Genomic DNA, 23,755 nt, shown 5'->3' with positions numbered 1-23,755 from the left:
AAATCTTTGACCACGATGGCTCAGTTTAGCTTCAAGAGAAAGGACCAAAATTTCCCCTTAAAATAAATATTTATTATGAAATTACTTGTTTTAGGTAGAAATAAGAAAAACAAACAAGATATTATAATGCATACCATTCAGGGTTAGGATAATTCGTTTACATGCAATATCTTTAGTCATCATTACCTCACTTGTGCTTGGACATTTGATCTAAATATTAATTAGATGCAGTAATGTGCATGTGAGCATGTAGATTAGTTTGGTAGTGCAGCTTTCCTACAAGTTTTTTTAATGAATGAGCTCATTCACTCAATTGTCAAAATTACATTTCAGCATTTAGATGTAACAGTTTGTTACCTGATGGCACTCACCTGACAGTGACCAGCATCTTTTCCACATAGTCATTTTTCTCAGTAATTGACATGCCTGGTCTAAATAGAGGCCCAGATAGTCTGCACCATTTGTTTTCAACTCTTCACCAAGCACGAGATTAATATCAACACTCACCACCATCTTTTATTAGAAGACATTTAAACAGAAAGGTTCAGAGAAAACTCTCATAACTTGATGTCTCTAAAATTCATCCAAACAATATTTCTCCAGAGAAGTTCAAGAGGATCATTATAATCACTATCAGTTATATAGCTAAATATCTGTTATAGTGAAGTCCACAGAGATATAACATTTTATGAACCAATCATTGGTCGCGTGGAAGTTTTTAATGAAACAAAAATAACTCCATGAACAGAATGACAACAAAAACACATAGTTAAATGGAGCTGTACATTGGTTTGCAGTATGAAGGCTAGTTTGATTCATTCCCTGACATCCCCTTGCATTTATTTCGTACAGTTACACGTTTGCATCAATTCCGTACAGTTGGCTTCCTGTCAGACTCTCCAACCCTTGGATAATATGGCTAATCCCCTGTGTGATGGCAAAGAGCAAAAGACACAGTGAAAGCTGGCAAGAGCTACAAGAGCAGTTACAGTAAACACTGTCCAGCCGCCAAGGTTGGAGTAGGGACCTCCTGTGTCGATGGCCGGCCTGATCGTCCATATTCAACCCCTTGTAATACCTATGCAGTCCTCAAGATGGTGTCCTTTCTTCTTCTGACTGAGTCCTGCAAGTCCAGGACCCTTAGCAGCACTGCTCAGCTTCAATGAAACCTTCCTTTTCATGACCCCCAAGCTCCACCTCAGCGTAACTGGAGTGGCAGCCCTGGTTGCGGAACTTCATGGAGGGCCAGTAGTTATTGGTGCGTCGCTACGAACAACAGACAGTAGTTGCTAAAGGCCAGGCAGCAGACAAACATGAGTGTGCATGTGGGATATCTTTACACAGATAAATAAACTGTTCACTCTGCATAATGTATGAATTTGTTTTTCTCACCTGCATGAGGTAGAATGGTGGAGCAACTGTGGGGTGTGTGTTGATGTAGTAGACAGCCAGTAAGGTCAGAGCTACAAGCAGAACTAGCGCAGCCACTACACCTGCTATGATTGCTGTGTTCTCTGATATCCCCTTATGGTTTGGAGGACCTGTCTGTAGATCTGAACAGAAGGAAAACGTAAAGGATTTTTGTTAAAACAGTACTGCATGTAGAAGTGGCTAGCTAAGGAGGTGACTTTAACCTTAGGGCAACAGACTGAGATATATGTATGGTCTGACTTGCTGGGATACTAGGATGGTCCTTGAGCAAGGCATTTTTATGTGCCAACTAATGTTAATGTATTATAGTATACAGCATATTGCTATATGCTTCCATACATGCTCAGGAAAACATTATCTCAACTCAGCTCAGCTTTATTTATGCAGCACTTTACACCCAGCATAATTCATCCAAGAGAAAAACAGAACAAAAGAAAGGGGACAAACATGAGTGACAAACCACACAAAAGCAGCACAGGTTGGAAACCTTCCAACAGTGGAGGCAAATTATCTAAACTGCTTTATTTGGAGGTAAAACTGAAAATTCCCTCCTTGCACAGAAAAACTGTGTGTGCACAACCACTGCAAGTATGAAAGGTCAAAGTTGAACCAGGATGTTTGTCTATAAACTCATACCTCACTATCTGTTTCCCCCCTAGATTCTGGCCTCAGAGAAACGTACCTCTAGTGACAGGCTGGTCTTCGGGCACTGCTGAAGAAGGGGTTGGACCTGGGGAAGAGTGGTTGAAGGAGCTCATGGATCCCTCAGGTAGTACTGGGTTGTAGTCCTCACATGTGCCTTTTGCCTGAGTGAATGCCCACAGGAATGACTCAAGAATGAATGAAACAGCTGCTCATTTCTCTGCTGTATGAATGGGAAATGTATCTCACCTCTTCAGGGCAGTTATAATCTAACCACTCTTGTCTATGCCGGTCGATCCCGTCAGAGCATCTGAAACTCAGTGAGGACAAAATGAAAAGAGCCAGGCTCTCTACGGCTTCATTACTAGATAAACCGGTCAGAATTTCATCCTACCGTTGAAGTGTGTGGCACCAGCCACAGCCAGTTGTTAAGTTGGATGTTAGGCAGAGATCGCAGGATGTGTGTTGAAGGCAAGCTGGAGGAATCAGATACACAGTGTTCAGGAGTTAGAGAGATGAATAATGAGGCTAGGCCGTCGTATAAAGGTCAGTTTGTACGGACACTTACTGGGCAGAGGTGTGAACTCAAAAGCAGATCCGCTAACAATCTTTATTGTTTCAATCTCAACGCGATGATACTCATAGATGGTACGGTGCTTCGCATCTTCAAGACAAAATATCAAAATACCATCAAAAATGTATTGTAGTTATTTTGCATCATTAAGTAGCATCACTTTCTCATTGATCAACTGGAGAGACACAGAAAGCTGCAGGGATACAAATCCTTTAAATACACTGTCCGTTGGTGTTCTACACTCAGTTCAGTCACTCATGTTCAGTCTTGGACATTAAATATTTATGACTATAATGAGCCACAATGAGAGTTAAGGTGCAGGAATTTAGAGTTTAACATTCACAAACTCTGCTTCATCTGGACTGTATGGGTGGTTTGAGCCCACGACTGTCAGATTTGATTAAAATAGTCTGATTGAAATTTGTGACATTTTGAGTCTGTCCACTTCAAACCAGTGAGAAAATTAGATTAGTGAGCACCTGAGGTTTATATCTCATAATAACATGAAAAATATGAATAAATATCGAGAAACAAGATTTGTTTTTTCTCACTGTCACAGCGATACAAATTTGTTTAGAGAACTGACCTGAGACCTGTAAGGAGGGGAGGAATGCCATGAAAGCATCAGAAAGTCCCACTTTCACTGGATGCTCGGTGGAATTAATTTTCTCCACAGGCACAGGGATCTGAAAAATAACAGCAGTGTTTGTTTTAACATGGCTAAACATGACATGTACATGAAAAATACATTCATTAACTGTAGAATGCAGAAAACAGTTTAGTTGAAATCCATAACTTACATCTCTGTAGTTAAAAACAATGGTTCCATTTCTGTGGAGGGCTGCCTGGAAAGTAAAAGGTCCTTCAGCCTCTCTGTCCTTTAGCCGCACTTTGTCCCACTGCACCACAAATAGATTACCTGAGCAGAGCAGGAAACAGAGGCCGTTCAAAGAAAACCAGGAGCTCCCAAACATTTACCGACTTCACTGAGGAGCTCCCGCTTACCGTTGTCTGAGTACCTCACTGTTGAGTTTTGGGAGAAGCTGGGGTCAAAGTTGGCCATGAGGGGAGCAACGTACTGTGTGGCAGTCAGCATTCGATGAGTGATCTCCCCCATGAAGATGAACCCTGGGGAGGTGGGAGGCAGGTACAGATGATATTTGAATGTATGTATTTAAAACCTGAGTACTTTCTCGGAGTATTGAAATCTGTCAAGTAGTTAAAGCTGCCATAGATTCGTAATCTTGTTTGTTAGTTACATTACAACTGCACCACCACACAACAATAATGAAAAGTTTGACAGAAATTAATACAGGTGTCTTGTGCCTTGTGAGGGATGATCTGTCTGTAGCACATTTGAGTCTGATGGGTGATTTTCATGCTATATGGAAATAACTGAAACCACTGGCTGCCCGGAGGACAGTAAAAATACTACTTCCCCCCATATATGACCACTTGTTATCGAGTGACTCAATTCCATTTTGTTGTAGTAATAATAAAAGCTGCAAATCAGTGTCTGTGGGTTCATCTGGTTTTAACATTCATGAACCTCTTCATGTGACTGGAGCGTCTTATTTTGCTCGTATGACAGCCATAATGCTCCATGCAGCCATTCAACACATCAGCTCAAACAATAGCGGTGTAGTGTCTAGTACTTTGTCATGTTACAAACACCACGACGTGATTCAAAAGACAAATGTGAACAAAACAAAATCGAACAAATTTTGTGCAAACAAATATCAGTTTTTCATTTCCGTCCCCTTCACATTCATTAGCATAACCTTTTTGTGGAACTGAAGCAACAACAAACAACTCTCTCTCCTTTGGGTTAAAAATGTAGGACATCTTTAAGCAATTAAAATCATAAAAAAAAAAGAAGAAGGCATTTACAATTAACCAGATTTATTATAGCCTGGTATGCCTGGGTATTTCCCCAGGGTAGGACAGAGTCTCCTTCAGCACACTGGTAGACGTTTGATCTCCTGATTGGAAGAGCAAAGTCGATGAGTGTTGCTATGATATCAAGTAAAGTAAAGTGAAACTCACCACCAGTTGCTACGATAATTTGTCTCAAGTAGTGTCCATAAAAAGGGAAATCAAAAGAAAGCGCCACCCTCTGTGGAAAAGACAAAATATCAGATATGGCTGGGTGTTCAATCAGACTGTGTGTGTGTGTGTGTGTGTGTATGTGTGTGTGTGTGTGTGTGTGTGTGTGTGTGCGCGTGTGCCCATCTCACCGCTGCCTGTCGGTGTGCATTGGACAGTATGCCGTGGATTTGGACTTGGCTCTTGTGCAGAGAGTTCAGATCTACCCACAAGTCTTGAGTCCGTCTGTCTGTTGGACCAAAACTCTGCCATCTGTAGTACCTCTGGGAGTCCTCCTGAGAGTAAGAGGGCAAACATTAGGAAAGAAGTTTTCATAAGACATTCATGGTGAGGTATAAATGATATCACCATACAATTATCAAGTTATTGGAGGTGTCAGTTAGGGCTGGATGATGTGAGGAAATGTAATTTCCAATAAACATTGTGATTATTTTCTAGAAATTAAACCCTGTACTGTATTGGTGGCCTGCACAGTATTAAAGAATATACAGAAGATTTGTTCAAAGCATTATCACAACTCGTTCACAGTTGCAGTCAGTTGGACAAAAGTCAACTTATAAAGATACAACATGATGCGTCTTTCTCAAGGGAATCTTTGGCTGACGATTCGACACGATTTTTGATGTAAACATTTATGTTCTCCACAGTGTTTATTATACAAGTTTATAGTGTACAAATTATTTATTTAATGCACATCTCATCAAAAGAAGGATATAATTCATCCTTGATAGTCTCCCAAAGTATGTATACCCTCTAGTAGTGGTTTAGCCTAATAGATGGGTCTCTTTCCTACACAAACCTCTGCATATTTCTGTTTGTATCAGCCTGAAATCCATTGATTTTACATTAATAATACTTTGTTTATTTGTTTACTTTTTTTTTTCAGCTACGTGTCCCTGATCAGGGTTGCTGCAACACTAGGACAGTGGTTCCCAACCTGGGGGGTCGACACCCCACGAGAAGTCCCAGGATGAATCTAAGGAGTCGTAAGTTTCACCAAATCATGTACTTTTCTCTACTTTTTTCTTTTTTCTTGTGAAACATATTCAGACAATCTGAGAAGGGAAAGTCACAAATCAAAGACATACAGTCCATCAAAGGGGATTATAGGAGCTTTGTGTGAAGAGGTTAGCTGGGAACCACCGCACTACACATCTGGGATTTATCTCTTCTATTTCTGTGCTTACAGTTCCACTTGGGGGAGCTGTTTACACATTGTGCGTTGACAATGAGGGCACAGATCTCCATTCTTGATGGCATTATTAATGTATGCCACGGTTCAAGGTGACAGAGAGCAATGGTTCTGGGGTTTAGTGTGGGCTCAGAAAGTGGAGCAGTTAAATGCAGAGCTCTCGCTGCCTCTCTGGCTGCTCCATATACAGCAAGTGACCCACTTTTTTCTCCCATCTCCACTGCCTGACACCAGCCAGTGTTTTCTAGAGGGAGGGGGGGGGGGTTTCTAGGTGTGGAGAAAGGAACAATCATATACTTTCCCCTCACAGCTGACTGATTTGTTGAAAAGATTCCCTCTGGACAAGGGGATGAGGGCCTTGGAAACTGGGATCAGACCCCTACAAAAAAGGCAACAGCAGCAGTACAACAGGGCTACGTGTGATCTTGTCCAAGTGAGTCATTCACAAGCGCACACACATGAACCCGCGCCACACTCGCGCACAGCCACGCTTAAACAAACACTGTAAGTTGGCAGGTCGAGGCTCTCGTCTGTTTTCAATTTGAATTATAGGGAAAGGGGGGGAAAAAAAGTACAACACAATTTATTTGGGTTGAATTTTACTGAGGCTGACTCAAGTGAAAGAAGAGTCTGGGGACATAAGAAATAAAAATAAAACCTCGTCATAGACACTCAAACAAACACGCGCACGAATGTAAAAGTCAATGAATGGAAAATGGCACAGAACGAGTCCACCTGACAGAAATCTAATAACAACAACCCCGACTCAGAGCTTCTCTGGATTTGCAGAGAGTAAAGATCATTTCCCCCGATTGACCTTTCAGCACAATATCACTACAATGACATATCCATAGTCGGGTCAAAGCTTCTACAATGCAGGCAAATAACTCCCTGTTTTGCTTTGGGTTAAACTTGATAGTAAGTATTAGTTTTGCTTCAGTCATTCCACCTGACGTGTTCATGTTTGCAGATTTCTTTCTGGCTATTTTGTTGGAAATAATCTGGAACGAGTGGCATATCTGTCATGCAAAAGATACAACAGCAGGCACAAGGAGCAGTTAACAAGATGCTTTTCATGAAGATCGAAGAAATATGCCATTTTAAGGTTCCTCATTTCTGTAAGTCAGCTGACAACCGCCTCACCATTTTTGTGGAAATTTTTCTGTCGCTATTTTTCATGGATGTGGCTAGGTAGCTTGCCATCTATGTAGGATGATGCCCTCCCCATTCTTCTGGATGGCACTATATCAGAGTTCAGTCTAGCCCTGTGTGGGACTGTCTTAAAGAGCAGCACACGGCAGCTACCCTGAGCTTTTCTATGGAGCCATCCTGGACTGTCTGGCAGTGGACGACACAGTCCCAAACATGGCTACTCCATCCAGGACTCTCGTGCAGAGGACAAGAACGGGGCTAAGTTTAGGCTAACGTTAGCATCTCTTCAGTTGGGTTGAAGAAGTTTAGACTCTTGTTACCCAAACACATCCTCAAGGCCTTTCCTCTTGTACAAGTGAAGCATACAAAAAGCTGCCATAAAATACAAGCACTGCTGCTTTGTTTCCATGTCTTCTACATGGAGCAGCAGGTGAGGATTCTAACTTTTTTTACCAGCTTTAGCCTCAGTCTGAGCCATGAGATCATGTATGTAGTCTTCAAGAGGATGTTTACAGGATTTTTGTTTTTGCCTTAGCTGGAGATGGAGTTTCAACCAACTCACTGAGTTAATTAGCTAACAAGCTCCAGCAGATAAAATCATTTCACTAAGCAACATCTACAGTCGTCAGCTAGAAATGAGAAGCTCCTTTTGTCTACGGTGGTCTGAAAACAAGGGCCCATTTTGAGTGTTAATCCTGCCTCCGTCATCAAGGTAAACTGCATATGTGCTGTGCTAGAATGGAGAACTCGAAAGGTGTAGCAACAGTAACTTGAATTGTTTGGATCTTACCACTACGCGGGTCATGTTGTCAGGCAGGGTACTGATATTGAGTCCTCCTCCTTCAGCCTGAGCGCTGCGGGCGTCTCTGTGTTTGTGTGGGGTCTGCTGGTCCCTCCTGGTTCTGTGAAAACCAGACAGATCCCCATCTATCCACAGAGGAGTCCCACTCAGTGCATCTAGGACAAGACAGGCATTATTGTAAGTGAACAAAGTTGACACACATGTGGGCCTTGCATGCAGAGACAGGAGGATTTAATCCATGAACCAACAGATGTCTCTTGAACTCTGCAGGATCAAGATGTTTTTTATTTCTCGCCATGTTTTCTTCATGCTGTAGTAATTATTCACCTGTTCTTGGCCATCAAACGGATGCAAACTGTCAGTTCATCTACAAGTAAAGCACCAAATCCTAGATTCCAGAGAAAAACACGATCATTGAATTCTGTCCTTGATTTCAAAATGTGCTCTAAAATTATCTGGTAAAACGTGTTCTTTAAACACACTTGAAACAGTTTTGCTTTCAAACCCTGTGGTCACATCTGCTTTTTATTTGGTTACCATAATTTGGATCATTAATAGGCAGACATGTCAACAGAAAATTAAATCCGTGTTTAGAAGTGTCGGAGCAATAACTTCACACAAACCCACAACTCACAAAACCCCCCAAAAAATGACGTGTGAGTGCATTTTCTTTACATCTGCCATGCAGATATAGTGCCATGATTTCTTTTTAAATTCTGCATTTTAAACTAAGAATGTGGAATGTGTGTTTTGGCTGGACCGAATGTGGTTATTAACTAATTGTGAAGCATGAAACAACCTTCATTTGGTGCCAGCGTTCTTTATTGGCCAAGTATTCCTTTGTATGCACACAATGCATGTGCAGCCACGTCTGTGTGTGTGTGTGTGTGTGTGTGTGTGTGTGTGTGTGTGTGTGTGTGTGTGTGTGTGTATTCAAGTCTCTGCTGACCACCTACATTCGTGTGGGTTTCTTGTCATCTGCTCAACAGCTCACAGATGGATGTTTATATTTTTTCACAATAACTTTTCTTGAGGAATGTATTTCTTTTCTTTTTTTTTCCGCCAGTAAACTGATCCATGACTGTCCTGTGCACATATTCGGACGACGGTGTTGCGAGATCGGCAGAACTGATCGTTCAGCACGATGTTTTCCTACTGAAGAACAAGTTGAGGGATTATATCCAGTTTACAGTCTAGATTTTATATGAGCTGTTAGTTCACTGAGCTGAGCAATTAAGTAACAGCATGTTATGATCATCTTGAGAGAGGGAAAGACAAGAGCCAGCCTGAGGTTCAGACCCCCCCCCCCCCTCAGCCTCTTTCTTTTTAAATTGTGTTTACAGCCAATGATCAAAAGTCTGTAGACACCCTGGATCCTGTCCACATAGTTTTTTGCAGTTTTGGTCTGGAGCTGGTTTTCTTGGTTTGGGTTGCAATTAAACTGTTAATGCTGCAGCATTCAATGATAATTCAGACAATAGTTTGCTTCCAGCTTTGTGGCAACTGTTTGTGTTTGTTCCTTTCCTGTTTTAACATCACAATGCCCCTGTACACGAAGCCAGCTCCATAAAGAAATGGTTTTCCCAGTTTGGTGTGGAAGAACTTGACTGGCCTGCATTAAGCCCTGACCTCGACCCTATCCAACACCTTTGGGATGAACTGGAACGCAGACTGTGACCCAGACCTTATCACCCAGAATCAGTGGCCTACCTCGCTAATGCTCTTGTGGCTGAATAGGAGCAAAGCCCTGCAGCCAGGCTCCAAAATCTGGTGGAAAGACTGAAACCAGAAGAGTGGAGGCTGTTTATAGCAGCAGGAATGGAATAAGATGTTTAACAATCACATATGGGTGTAATGTTTTGATGTCTGCATATTTTCAAGGTTTTTTAAAGAACATGTTTTTCCTCTGTGTTAAAACAGAAATATATGAAATGGCATCTAAATATTGCCACGACCTTTGGACTCTATTTTGTTTGCTGTTTGTTAGATACAGCAGACGATACATTAGTTGTTGACCATTAACGGAATAGTGCAGCATTTTAGGAAATATGCTAATTTGCTTTCTTGCAGAGAATTGGATGAGAAGGTCGATATCACTGTCATGTTTGTATGGTAAATATGAAGCTACAGCCAGCAGTCGGTTAGCTTAGCTTAGCTTAGCTCAAAGACTGGAAACAAGGAAACAGCTAGCCTGGCTCTGGTAACCAGCACCTCTAAAGCTCACTGATTAACACATTACATCTTGTTTGTTTAATCAGGACAAAGATTTATATGTAAAAAGTTGTGTTTTTACAGGGGGTTATGTGTGGGTCTATTTCTTGGCTGGGTGCAGTGACTTCCTGCCCCTCATGCTGTAAGATTGTGTTGCATAAGGATTGAGTGGAGTGGACGTTCTATTGTTAGAGAAGTAAAATACAATAGCAAAGAGATTTAAGAAACAAAATGGGACAAGAGAAAGAAACATAGAGAGGTTATCACAGGGGAGACGGCTCTAATGAGGAATCTTGTTTGATTACGACGCAGTGGAAGCTATTTCCACGGCTTCAGAACAAGAGGCTCCTAATTGGGTCAGATTGGCAGCACTCATCATCATCACTAAGCAGCTGAGGAGGCGTCAGACAGCATGGGGAAGAGATGAGGAAGAGCTTTTAGGAGGAGGGGGAAGACGGGAAGTGGCAGCTCGGAGACTATGTATTAGTCGTCCTGTACATGATTGTGCATACATCTTTCTGCAGCCTTTTTAGGTCGCTATCAGATGTTGCTTTATAAACCTCCGTAAGTGTTGAGCTTTCCTGGAACATCGCTAACCTTGTCTAACTGTCTGCATGTGGGCCTGGATGAACTTCCAACAACAAACAAAAAGGGCTAAAAAGAGTTCAAGAGTGGGTTGGGCTTTGCATGAGGACTTGAGTTAAGCTGACCTCAGTTGTATCAGGTCTGGCAGACACATGTGTATGTGGAGCCTGCACTGGGAATGTGCAAACTGGAGCAGAAAAACATCCTGGTGAATTTGAAACGGGTCCCGAAAAAACCCCAAATCAAAAAAAGTGATGGATGTGACAAATCTGCCGGCGAATAGCAGGTTCAACTGTAAATATGCACTCCGATGCCCCCTCTATTACAACAAAATGCATGGAAATGATTCTGACAGTCCTCTAAATTTAGAATATTCCTGTTAACTGTTTTTTAATGGTGTCAATATCTATTTGTGCTTCCGCCGAATGTCAGATTTCCTGCTGTTTAATCCAATATGTCTTGCAGTGCCAGGTGTATTGACTCCTACAGGCTTATTTTGAATGATTAACAAACATACCCCAGCTGTTTTGAGACGGTGGCAAAAGGTGCTCACTGTATCTGCTGCCTCAGATGTGTCTGCATTGCAGTAACCACCTTACAAATCTAGTGGGTGTTGGGAGTCACATCGAACTAGGACACATCATTGTGAACACAATACAATGTGTTATATACACATTGTATTGTGTTCATTCATCCCAGTGTCGTCTCCCACGCGCCTGTTTCACATTCCCCTGATCTCTTGCACCTTTTGTCTTTTTCCAGAAACGTACAGTAGCTTTGTGACGTACTTGTAATGAACTACTCTCATTACTTGTTTTTACATCTTAAGCGGAATTTAAACTATTTATTATCTATAATTTCATTAATCAGTTGTGCCATTTGAAAGCAGCTTTATAAGGCTGTACAGCAACTGAAGACTTTCTAGACAAAAACCAAAGCCACGTTCCTTAACTGAGACAAAAGCTAAATGCTCTTTCAGTCTGTTCAGCTGGAGGATGTCCAGGGATGAAAAATAAATTTCCTTTTTCTGGGTAAATGCACAACACTTTGAAGTTGAAGTCGAAGTGAGGAGACATTGAGGGCACAAAGGCATGTACTTGGTTGTGGAAAGGAAAAGAGAATTATCTGCAGGCTCAACAAAAGAGAATAAAAGGCCAACATCTTTGCTCCAGAGACAGATACGCCGAAGAGAGTGAGCCATTAAACACCATCCAAACACAGCAGAGGAGTCATGATTAAGTCGCAAGATACAAACAAAGTCTGTAGCTGTGTGCTGTTGGAGATGAGACACAGGGTTAGCGTCAGGACGGGGATTAGCAAAGCACCTGCAGTCTTCTGGCAAACGAATCATTAGTGGAACAGTAATCACAACGCGAGGTCACTGCTATGTGTGTCATTGCTGTTTAGCACAGTGGTTTTATTGTGGTTGGATTTTAAAAGGGCGATCTGTGTTAAAACCAGCCTGGAGCTTATGGCGTGGGAGGAAGCTATTTGGCACCTTAACTCAGAGGAACAGCAGTAACCATAACACACAATCACAAACACTGGCAGCTGGACTGATAAGGACCCAAAAAGAAAAGGAAAAATGTGGCGTTTAGATAAATATGGACTCTGAGTTTAGAAAATGTTTGATTTACTGTCATTGAGTTGTCTTTTGTTACAATTTGAAACTTTTTTTCCATCTTAAGTGCAGCTGACATGTAGTTCTAGTTTGCAGATGGCGATGGCCAGTTGTAGTTCATATAGTTTTCACATTATTTTACAGTAAGGAATGTACAGTCGCTCCTGGTTAATCTGTGTCCCTTTACAGAAGTGGACATATCACATACTTATCATCTCACATCTGTCAGATTAACAGGTGTGAGGTTTGATAAGCTACATTTACATGATGAGCTTCTTCGGCTATTTGTGGTCTTTGTTGTATGTTATTGTACTGCAGGAAGTACAAGTTGGACTGCAGAGTTACTTATATTCCCCTTGGCTAAAATACTCTCTGAAGATCTTCTCCTGGTGTCAACCTAGAAAAAGTTTAAGAGAAAATATTGGTGTTATAGCATTTTTAGCTTATTTAGGTCATTCGTCTGCAACCTCAGGCCCATGCAGTCTATTGATCAGTGCGGCGTGTCAGATTTAGATCAGAGGTGTCTTGTGTAGATGCCATTCGGTTTGAAACCTATTAATATCTGCATCAGACTGAAGCCAAAATCCATCAGTGTGAATCAAGCTGTCTTCATGTTACTCCCAAATGTAGCTTCTCTGTTCTTAATAATCTTGACAGCTGTTAGCATCTCCTTGTTAAATCCGCGAGGACAGCGGGGACATTGAATTGTATTGGAATTAATAGCTGCACACAAACTTTTAATCTTTGCTGTCTACACTCGACTTTTCCTTTATAGTTCACATAGTTTATAGTTAACATGTGGTTTTGAGTGAAATGTCTCAACAACTAATTGGATGGATTGCCATGACTTTTGGTTCAGACATTCATGTTCCCCTTTGATCCCCTAACTTTCATTTAGCGCCATCATCAGGTCAAATGTTTAATTTGTCCAGTATTTTGGTCTATGACCAAATACCTGCAAAGCCTCACCTGTACTTTGTGTTCACTGCTAATGGCAAATTTTAGCATGCTAACATGCGAAACTAAGATGGTGAACATCAACAATATACCTGCTAAACATACCATGTTAGCATTGTCATGTTGCACGTGTTAGCATGCTGACGTTAGCATTTAGCCTCACAGAGCTGCTAGCGTGGCTCTAAACCCTTTTTATAAACTGCCAGCCCAACCTGTGTTTGCATATAAATGATACACTAAACAGGTATTTCCACAGATGGATTTTAATTCACAATGTGATATCCTACATGCAACAGACACATGTAAGGCCCTGATCATAGTAGCATTTATAACGGCTACATTTTCATCCAAAATCAAGAAATATCAATTGCTGCAATCAGTGGATTTGCAGGTGACGTAAATCTGCATGGAACTTTTGTGTAGTTTGGTGAAATTTGACACTAAAATTTGTGCTGTTGCTTAACTGCAGATGGTCTTGACAGGGCTGACCTTTCAGAGAACGAGGACAGCCATGCAACCACTTTTATGTAACCCTACAGGAGTATTAACTGCTCTGCAAAAGAGATGTGGCCTGGTCTGCAGTCAGTCGTGGACAGGAGTGGAGGGTACAAATACTTTCCCTTCAATCGAAGTGACTGAGAGCGCAGGTAGTCACTACATCACAGAGCTCGCAGCTCCACCTATTTAGGGAAGAGCTGTTCCACTTTCTGGTGTGAGCAAGCACTAAGATGAACTTATCAGGCTGTGGGAAAAGGGCCCAAAATAGGAACCCTGCTGCACAGGAGTGAGGCTGACAACTTGAACTGAATCCTGGGTTTCAGCATATTTTAGTGGTGAAGATGAGCGTGGACATTTTGCCGGACTTTGAGTTGTCTTATGTTAGGGGGGGGGCGGGTGTCTGTCTCTCTGGTCTCTACACAGTGTGTCGGGTTGTCGTCTGCAGAGCTAGGCCCCTGATCAGAGGAACTGGTACCACAGGAGAGGCCAGAGAAACTGGAGCACCACTGATTGTCGGAGGAGGAGCGGCAGCGGAAGAACGGGGGCTGGCTAAAAATAATGTATCTCCGAGGAGAACAAAAATACATACATGCGCGCACACACACACACACACACACACACACACAGGAAGAGGAGTATACAGCATACATTTACAGGAGATGCACAGAACAAACAAAGACACAGTATTGTGGGTGATTGGACAGTTTTAAATGAGATAAAGCAACATAGAAGAGCAAGAAATTGAAGTATTCTAGGCTCAGCTGCTGCTCTCATTGACTTTTTCTACTATAATGAAATGCCTGCTGGAATGAAAACACCAGTCATAATTGAAATTACTGGTTAACCTCAAACACTTATCCACTAAAATGCTGGATTTCCGATCACATGATCTGTATTTTTCAAGCAAATGAACACCAGACACTTTAAGGTTTAGGTTTTTAAGGTCAGGTTTTGGAATATCATCCTAAGAAAATCCAGACCTGCACATAGTCTTTCATGTGCTTCCTTTGTCTGTCAAGGGACCTGTTAACTTCACCCATACAGTACATATATACACACACACACATGCAAAATCCACCCACAAAAAGTGCCCCAAAACATTTTTCAAGCTTGCCTGTTGCCAGAGTTGGTAGCAAGAAATCAGGTCAGATTTCTTTTTTAACCCGAATTCATATTTTTGGAAGCTGTCTTGTGCAGCACTCTGAAGAAAGGCAGTCAAAATGGTGTTAATATTAGAATACATGTCAACACCTGTGTGTATTTGCTGTTGGCATTGAAAAACGGGGGCTTACCTTCGTGCTCTTGAGCCCAGACTCTCCCCAGCTCAGCCTGGAAGAGACAGATGAGGAGAACAGCACAAAGCCCCATGTCCAGCCGACTCTTCTACCTCCTTCCCCAGCTCTTATATCACTCCTCTCTTCTTCTTCTTCTTCTTTTTCCCCGTTTCCCCTCTCTCTTCACTGGAAGAACGGGGCACCTCACTCCTCCACTTCCCCGCCTTTCGTCGCTCTCTCTTCGCCTCTGCTCTCCCACACAACTGCTTTTTTCCTCACCTCAGCCAACGTTTCCTGCTTTTCTCCCTCCTCTTGTCTGTCGCTCTTTTCTCTGCTTCACGTCCTTGTTTGGCCCTCAGAGTAACTTCTGGGGTGGCGGATCCATGGCCGAGAAAAGAGTTGACAAACAGCTGAAGTGCTGCAGAGAGAGGAGTTTTCTCTTTGCTCTACCTTTACTTCAATCTCATTATTTTTCTACTCCTTGAAAACTCCTTTTCCACTCCCCCCTCTGTCCGTCTGTCTGTCTCACTCTCTCTTTCCTTGTGTTTGACTCTCCAACAGAGCTTTGGGTGTTTGTAAGACGTCCACAAAGAGGAAATATTTATGTATTTCTACATTTTTTTTCTTTCCTTCAAACCAATAAAAGGTGGGTTGGAGTTGGGAGGAGCATGTCTCCCCCATGTGGAAGCAAGTCAAACCAAAACAAATGTGATATTGTTAAATGGTTGACATTTTGAGAAAAGTTTCCCCTGTGTTTTGTTTGAACACAGGTTTACTAAGAATGTTTTTCTGCTTTCTGAGCTGAGGATGGTATGAAAATGTAAAGATGCATTGCAAGGATTGTTTTAGTAGCTGTTGGTCGTGTTGTTGGCTGGTCAGGAAGTATTCTTTAGAGCTCAGATGGAGTGTGATGAAATTCTATTTCTTTCAAATCTATGCTGAAGAGTTGTTCCTGTTCATACAAATTAAATTAATTGGAGTATAAACCTGACCTTGATGACTCATTTGAAAGGATTTGTTCATGTATCATTTTCATGTTTAGAAGTGACACTTTAGAAGTGACGCTTGACTAAGTTTTGTTGTTTGAGAAGAAGACAAGATAGCTAGACAGAGTCATGCACGCCCCTCTTCATGACCTTGTCCTCATGGCAGTCTGGGGGTGGGGGTGTATCTAGGCTAGTGACAGGGGGGTTATCAAGCAGACCCTGTGCAGCCTCGGATGAGTCTGCTTCGTCTGTACTATAATACATTCATTAAACTTCAGAGACAGAGACTGACCAGAGAGTATGGAGTAGGATCCCAACACAGCTGGACACAGGTGAGCACAGAAGGATTTATTTCATGTAGAGTGAATCACTGAACTGTATAGTGATATCATTTCCTAAAACAGCTGGTCAGTGTAGTTTTCAACGTTACTCAAACAGGAGTTAATTTTGCATTCCTTGGGGACTATTTTCAACTGCGGATTAATACTCATTTGTCGCTCTAGTGAGTATTTCTGGCTTCAGGACGGTGTGTGTGTGTGTGTGGGATTGACCCAAAATAAACTACATTGTGTGTGTTCATGGTGATGAAGAAACATGTCGACCAGTGCAACGGTGTGACTTATTTATGTATTTGTAATCGGTTTTTTGGACAACAATGGAGCTCTATGGCACACAGGAGGAAGATTTGGATACATATACTACTTGTGTGTAGGATGAATTCATTTTTGTTTTTGGTCTTTTTATGGCATTTGTTGACAGTAAGGAAAACCAAGAGTATAACCTGCCTGATCCTTTACTATTTGTGGATTGCTGCTGCTGTGCTTTTGATTATGAATGTCCCAGTGGGATGGGATGATGAAATATCAGTAGGCGGTATCAGTATTAAGAGTCACACCAAGCAACTATGAAATGTGCCGTGAGTAGCCCTGTTGTATTTTTGTTATATTCCATACCCTGGTATTCTCTCTAGGAGTTAATCCTACATGCATGTGGACGGGTCGGAGGCAGGAGGATGTCATGTGGTGCTTTGTAGAGAATACAGAGGCCTTGTCAGATTCATGCACAGCTGTGGAAGATGATAAAATGTGTCTCCACAGACTTTCTGGTGAGAAAATATCTATGCTTCATTCTTAAAGTCACTCTGTACCAGCATACACTCAATATCATGGTGCATGCATAAACAGAAGAAGCACATGTACACGCATAAAACAGGCCAAAAGGATGTCAAACATGTCAACAAGTATAATAAGCTAATACTACCAGGTGTTGAATAATGAGTTGGTTTATTTCTTTGTTTCATTCTTTCATGTGTGTGTGTGTGTGCATGCAGGTGTGGTTTCCTCTCATGTGGCTTGGCTTCTCTGTTTCTCATGAGATAATCCACTCAACAATTATTATGCCATAAATTCAGCTGACTGACATCAGTGGGACTTTGTCCAGAGGCAGACTAAACATGTCGATTCAACAGTCTAATTAAGCCCGAGGACAAAAACAAAGCTGACACTGCTCCCAAAAGTTACTTGATACTTACGTTATCATAAGGTCAAGTGAGTTTTGATTGATGGCGAAAAACACAAAGTTGCGGACTTGACAAATATGATAAATGGGTGTATTTGTGATCAATTGGAAAAGCCAGTTTGCTGCGTCTGATTGGGCATAATCCAACACACACCAGTGTTTGTTTTCCTATGTTTTAATACACCAACACAATGACTTCAGAGTGGTGAGCTAAACTGTTTTTATAAGTTAAATTGTTCCAAATGACTTGACCTTTCCCGCCTTCCTCTTTCCAGACTGTTTAGTTTGCAGATTGACGTGAGAATCTCATTAAAAGTACATTCACTGATTTTGTTGCAACATCCAGCAGCTCTGCCAAATCTCAGAATCTCCTCCTGAGTCAGTATTGATGTTTCGAAACTCTGTAAAAAAATCAATTGTGAGCAAACAGGATGTTTGGGGGAGTTAGGGACGCTATTTAGGGACTGTCACAAAAATTTGGGCGTATATCTATCTTCAATACAATAAGAAGCTTTAATGGTTTTACTTGGACGTCAGCGTGTCCAGAACAGACGTGTCATTTCGACACATAGACTGATGACGCATGAAACATAGAGTAACATGCTGATGCATGCAGGAGGGACCACTGAGTATGAAAATGATGTGAATCAAGTGGTGTGGCCTTTACAGTTACCAAATCTCAAAACAACGGAACGATTTTCATCAAAACACCAAATGGGGGCGGATATCTTTTGGAAGACTGGCGTTCATCCCTCCATTACAGTTCAGAGACTCGTAGAATCATATAGAAAGGGGCACAGGCGCTGTTCTGGAGGCCTTACTCAAACAAGGCATGTTTTTTTGGTCCTTTAATTTGTCTCCCTGTGTAGCTATATAAAGTGATTTTGGAAAACAACAATAGAAGCAATACAAAGCTGATTACCTAAGTTGCCATCGCTGATTCATCAAGTTGGATGTAATTCGGACTGGAAAAATACAGTCAAAAGAAAGCAAAGCTGGGGATAGTACTACTTCTCTACCGGTTGGACATCATAAACGCCTCATAGCAAACAGGACCAGTCGCACAGGATGACCATGATGAGAAGGCAAGAAAGGCAGATGGGGAGGAAAAAAAAAGAGGAAAAGAATTCCCCTATTCCTTCCCAAGAAAAAGTATGTTTTCAGAGCTTGGACTTGACAGGCTGCTTTTCTTCTAACATTTGCGGTGATTCTTAAACTCATCATAATGTGAAATGGGCCGATTAGTGACTATTGACCACCAGTGACCCTTGCTCCAAATTCTCTCTTTGCCCTCGTCTTCTTTTCTCTCTTTCTTTTTTTTTTTTTTAAACCTGGCAAAAAGAAGACACAGGGCTGTTTCCCATTACAGAGGGAGTCACACTCATCTGTCTTGTTCCAATTGGAAACAGCTTATAGAGAACATTATTTAAATCTCACCAGAAATGCAGTTCAAACATCTGAAGACAGGTTTGATTTATTTTGAGGTTATATTTAATGAGGTAAGTGCATTTATTTTGTTGGTCGACCCAAAACAATGAGTCCTTGTCAAAAATGCGCCTTTAAAGGATTTCTGCCACCGTGTCTAAATAATCATAAAGGACAAATGTGGAGTTGGTTAGGAGTCAGAGAGGCAGGCTTATTACCATTATTGGGAACTGACAGGCCTTTACATGTAGTGGTTTCATGGTGAATGTTTGGGCTAGGCACACGGTGTACTCGTTCAGTCTAAAATTAATCAAATTCAAGGTCATCCCTGTTTTCTGCATAGAAACTTTTACCGTATTTTTTAAAAAGAAAAAGGCTTTAAGCTCTTCAGATCGTTAAAGCAGCAATGACTAATTTACAAAGAACCTGACAATGAACGTAGGTGTCATTAACTTTACCTGAGTTAACATCTGTCTCACCAACAATAAAGATGCCCCACTTTTAAGACATAATACAAGTAATACACAGTATAATGACCAGAGTAGACATTACTTCATCATTCCAGGCAGATGGCGTGTGGGAGCTCAACAACCGAGAGAAGTGATCAAGTTTTCTGTAAGCTATAAGTCTGAAAATGCAGTACATAGTTTTGTCATTTTTTTCTGCTTTGTACAGAAAATTATGAGAATGACTCAGGTGAATGGAGAGTCCCCAAATATTCAGATTTTTTAAAATGTTTTTAAGATTGCAGACGGTAGATGCAATTCTTTGTCTATTTTCTTTCTGTCTTTACCATTACTGCCACTGTAATACTAATAATAGTATACTATATTACTAGTACTATATGACTAATGTCAGTATTATAATTATCATCATCTTTAGACTAGACTAAGGAACTTTCTGCAAAACCCTGCCGGGGGTTTAAAAGGTTTTATATGTGGTGTAATGGTCTTTTTTCATAGTTTTAATGGATCATTATCATCACCCTGATGTTGCACCACCAGTATGCACAACATGGAGACACGCTGTTGATTGTTTTGGTAACAGGTTTTGCAAATGTTGCTGAAAAAGAAACAAATGAAAGGACCACAAATATGCCTGATTTGTCCTAAAAAGACCTTTCAGAGCTGAATAACAGAAGTGTAAGTAAACCAACGCCAGAGTCAGAGTATAATAATCAACTTGCAACTTAACTTTTACTGGCTTCATTTCACCCCTCACCTCACCTCAGGAACGATATAAAACCTCAGCCCTGTCTGTGGAAGGTGCAGAATGTCGGCCCACTAACGCTGAGAAATGGCTCAGAGGCAATTCTAGCACCTCGTCTAAAATGTGAGTTAGGGCTGGAAGTAGATGTTCGAGCTCGCACTTCGGACATTCACATTGCCAGGTGTATTAAGGGGCCAGTATACTCCGTGTCGGATGGTTGTAGTATAGTAAAACTCACCAGAATAGCTTCGGAAAACCCTCCCCCCACACCTTGCCGACTTCGGATTTGCTTGTATGTGTCCGACCATTTCTGTCCGACATTCTCACCCACTTCTACGTGAGAAAGGAGCCAGGTTTTGAAATTCTCTCTCTAGCTCTCTTTTTTTTTCATTCTCAACACGACTATTTCTGTCACTTTTCGAGCGAAAGACGAGACGGGGGAGGACAGAGAAGTTCAAGCCCTGGCTCCTCTCTCACTTCTGCACAGCTGACCAATCACGGCGTGAATGTCGGATCATCATTTTTGGAAAATGACAGACACAGCCTCCCATAATCCGACATCAGAAAATGTATGGGGGCGAGAGGGTTTCGGAAGCTAGTCACCCATCCAACAAGCAGTTCTGACGGAGTATACTGACCCCTTAATGCTCTTGATCCATCCTTAATATGGAAATATAAAAAAGATAAAAGTGTATGATGTTTGCTTTTATTTTAAAAGTAGAATACAGTATATTTAGACCACCACCGAAAATCCCCAAATAACCAAACTTCACAATGATTTCCGCTCGTTCTACGTCTACTCAGTGCTTTCAGTGTGGTTTAACAGAGCTCCCTCTTTTTCAATAAAACATGGCACGTAACAGAAAAACAAATAGTTCAATCAACACAACATTACTTTCTTATAATCCCCTCGTCCTCCGTTATCTATAATTATTCATTAGTCTGAGAACCTGGTAACCCTAGACTGTGTTTTTTAGCAAAGTAATATTGAAACTACATATTGAGTCCTGAAGTAACTACATTTACCTCATTGTTCTCCCCTCTGAATACACATTCACTCATTGCCAATCGTCCATCTATTCCTGCACTGAACCTGTTTTTTTGGTGGTGGGAAGGCAGACTCCTCATGCCCTCCACCATTCAGAGCTCCCTGTGGGGGGTCAAGGTCCATTACAATGGACAAACATCACCCTGCCCCTTGTTTTTGTTAGTCCCTAATTGCAAGACCCACAGCAATGTTGATTGTGACAGTGAGCACATTCATTACGAACATCATTAGCAGAGTCATTAACACTGGGGGAGCATGTTAAGGAGGGTTTGGAGACAGTTATCTGCTGTTGGCATTGGGTAAATAAAATGGGGGATATCTTGCTGTAAGTACAGATGTAGAACAAGAATACGTGTTTGGAGGAGCGTGATAAGGAAAAGGGGAGTGGGGGCTGTAGTTTGCCCTGTAATTCCTATGCAGCGAAAGTCCGTACTGGGAAAAATCGCCTCATTAGGAAGGAATGAGAATTTATTTTTAAGTGCCTTGCTTGAAAATTTCAGTTTATACGTTACAAAACATGGACTAAGTTGCGAAATGTTTTCACATTGACTCACAGTTAATCTGCAAAGATTGAAACTCTGAATCTCTGCGACTCAGACAAGATAAATTTGACATAAATGCATTTCCGTCCCCAATATCTTCCCGTTCTTTCATTAATATGTACCTTACAGCACCACGAAGTGCTCAACACACATCAGAATAATTGAACTGCTCAGATGGTTGCATGATCACGATACAATACTTATTTACATGTTGCTAATTGATCCAGTTGCTGCTATTGTGCCGACTAATTGACCACCAATTACGTCATTAGTCTGTGTTAGCCTGTTTTGATAAGGACTTAACTACCTGGAGCTGAGATATCTACGTAACCAATCTGTACTGTCTGCCACTGAGAACATGTAAATTGCTTTCAATTATCCAGGCATCTACTATAAGTCTGAGTGAAAATACTGAATGCTAATGAGACAATGAATGCTAATGTTGGGTAAAGCTATTCATACAGGTTGAGTTAACACAGAAGTTGTGATTACTGACGATACAGTTCCTCTACATCGTACAGTCTTAGTTGAGGAGATCATAAGACTCATCACATCTCCCCTGGGATCACCATGACTGGATGAAGACCTTTGAGCTACGTCTAATAGTAGCCTGGAGGCTTGTGATCCCACCTGAATGAGCTTACGGAGCCGCGGAGAGGCCATAGGAGACAAAATATTATGGGCACTAGATGCTATTAGTGTGCAGTTCACTCATATTTTTGCCTCATATCAACAAATTCTTGTAGATTTTTAAAGCTGCTTGCTTTAGTTGATTAAGTAAGTTTTAATCTCATTTACACAAGCGAAGAAAGTATGTTTGTATAGCACTTTTCAAAACAGTTGATCTAAAGTGATTTGCCAAAGGAAGTCAAGAGAAAGAGACAAACTTTAAACTATAATACAAACAACACAATACAGTATATAATATAAAATATAAAACCTTTAATTACAAATTATGCACTGTTTTGGTGTCTCTGAGAGGCATTTCCAATGTTGAGGAGCAGCAACAGTAAAAGCACGATCAGACACAACAGTACTGTGTGAAGAAACGCAGCCCCCTCATTCATTTGAATGGGGGCAGTATATTAAAGCAGCAGGAGCGCCAACACAGAGGGCTTTGGCAAAAAAAAAAAAAAAAAAAAATGCAGGGTCTTCCAAAAACAGTGGAACCCTTTTCAGATTCCTGGTAGATTACTTTTTAATGTGAATGCTGTGCAACACCTTCGTTTTCAGCTTTTGAGGCGGAAATAGGCAGAAGTTCCTGCACCTTCCGGAGGTCAAAGTGCAAAGTGCAAGAGTAAACATTTTGAATCAGTTAGAAGCAACCACACGCCAACGAAGAGAAAGGATAACGCCGTGATCTTCGTGCTGCAGTTGTTCAGTTTGAGTGCCTTGGAGAGGAGAAGACTTTGACATAAACTGATTTCTCTAATCTGTTCTCTAATTGGCTGCACTGTCACCAAAACACAGACTTGAGGGATGTTAAAGATAACTGTATTGATTCACACTTAACTCTTTGACACTATTGGTGCTTCTCAAAACCAATAACTTCACGTCAATACTTAGGTTCTTGTGGATACTGTTCGCTCACAGGCATGAACATAAACAGGTTCTCAAATCGTGCTAAATAACCAAAACATACTGTGTCCGTATTTATTGGGCACATATTTGGTCCTTTGCTAAAGAGCATTTTATAACTCCTGTTGCGGCTGATATTTAGGAGAGCTCCAGATGTCGTTCAGGCAGAGCCATTCATGTAACCTGTAGCCCAATGTTAAACTTGGATGCGTGGTGGGGAAAAAAGCTGTTGCGTGGACTGACAGGTGGTGTTCAGACCAACATTAGCCTGTGTGAAGAAATGCAGCCCCCTCCTTCATTTCAATGAGACCACTGCGATGACACATTATGGATTTAAGTAAATGATGTGTGGTCTGGTTGGTTTTTGGCAAGTAAAAAGAAACCAGAAATTGCTGGAGAAAAAA

The 23,755-nt window shown here is 41.4% G+C and overlaps 1 protein-coding gene across 1 annotated transcript; it reads right to left on the bottom strand.

The window, feature by feature from the left end:
* Positions 1-496: 496 nt before the first annotated feature.
* Positions 497-15,177, bottom strand: LOC139302957 (plexin domain-containing protein 1-like). Its single transcript, XM_070926616.1, has 13 exons — positions 15,064-15,177; positions 7,888-8,054; positions 4,885-5,028; positions 4,694-4,763; positions 3,653-3,775; positions 3,448-3,566; positions 3,234-3,333; positions 2,642-2,737; positions 2,468-2,549; positions 2,323-2,383; positions 2,114-2,237; positions 1,393-1,553; positions 497-1,266 (listed from the first exon to the last, which is right to left on the bottom strand). The coding sequence occupies exons 1-13, from the start codon at positions 15,137-15,139 to the stop codon at positions 1,141-1,143; spliced, it is 1,449 nt and encodes a 482-aa protein (XP_070782717.1). The 5' UTR covers positions 15,140-15,177; the 3' UTR covers positions 497-1,140.
* Positions 15,178-23,755: the final 8,578 nt, after the last annotated feature.

This window comes from Enoplosus armatus, chromosome 20, assembly GCF_043641665.1.
Source record: "Enoplosus armatus isolate fEnoArm2 chromosome 20, fEnoArm2.hap1, whole genome shotgun sequence".
NCBI lineage: Eukaryota > Metazoa > Chordata > Actinopteri > Centrarchiformes > Enoplosidae > Enoplosus > Enoplosus armatus.
The sequence above is the reverse complement of the archived record's forward strand: the minus strand, read 5'-3'. Positions and strand labels throughout refer to the sequence as shown.

Bases quoted from the DNA above. Each gene is read 5' to 3' on its own strand.
- LOC139302957 (XM_070926616.1), bottom strand. From the start codon at position 15,139: ATGGGGCTTTGTGCTGTTCTCCTCATCTGTCTCTTCCAGGCTGAGCTG. The intron at 3,567-3,652 runs GTAAGCGGGAGC...TGCTCTGCTCAG, and splicing joins AGTGAGGTACTCAGACAACG to GTAATCTATTTGTGGTGCAG. The intron at 1,554-2,113 runs GTACGTTTCTCT...CCTTCTGTTCAG, and splicing joins AGACCAGCCTGTCACTAGAG to ATCTACAGACAGGTCCTCCA.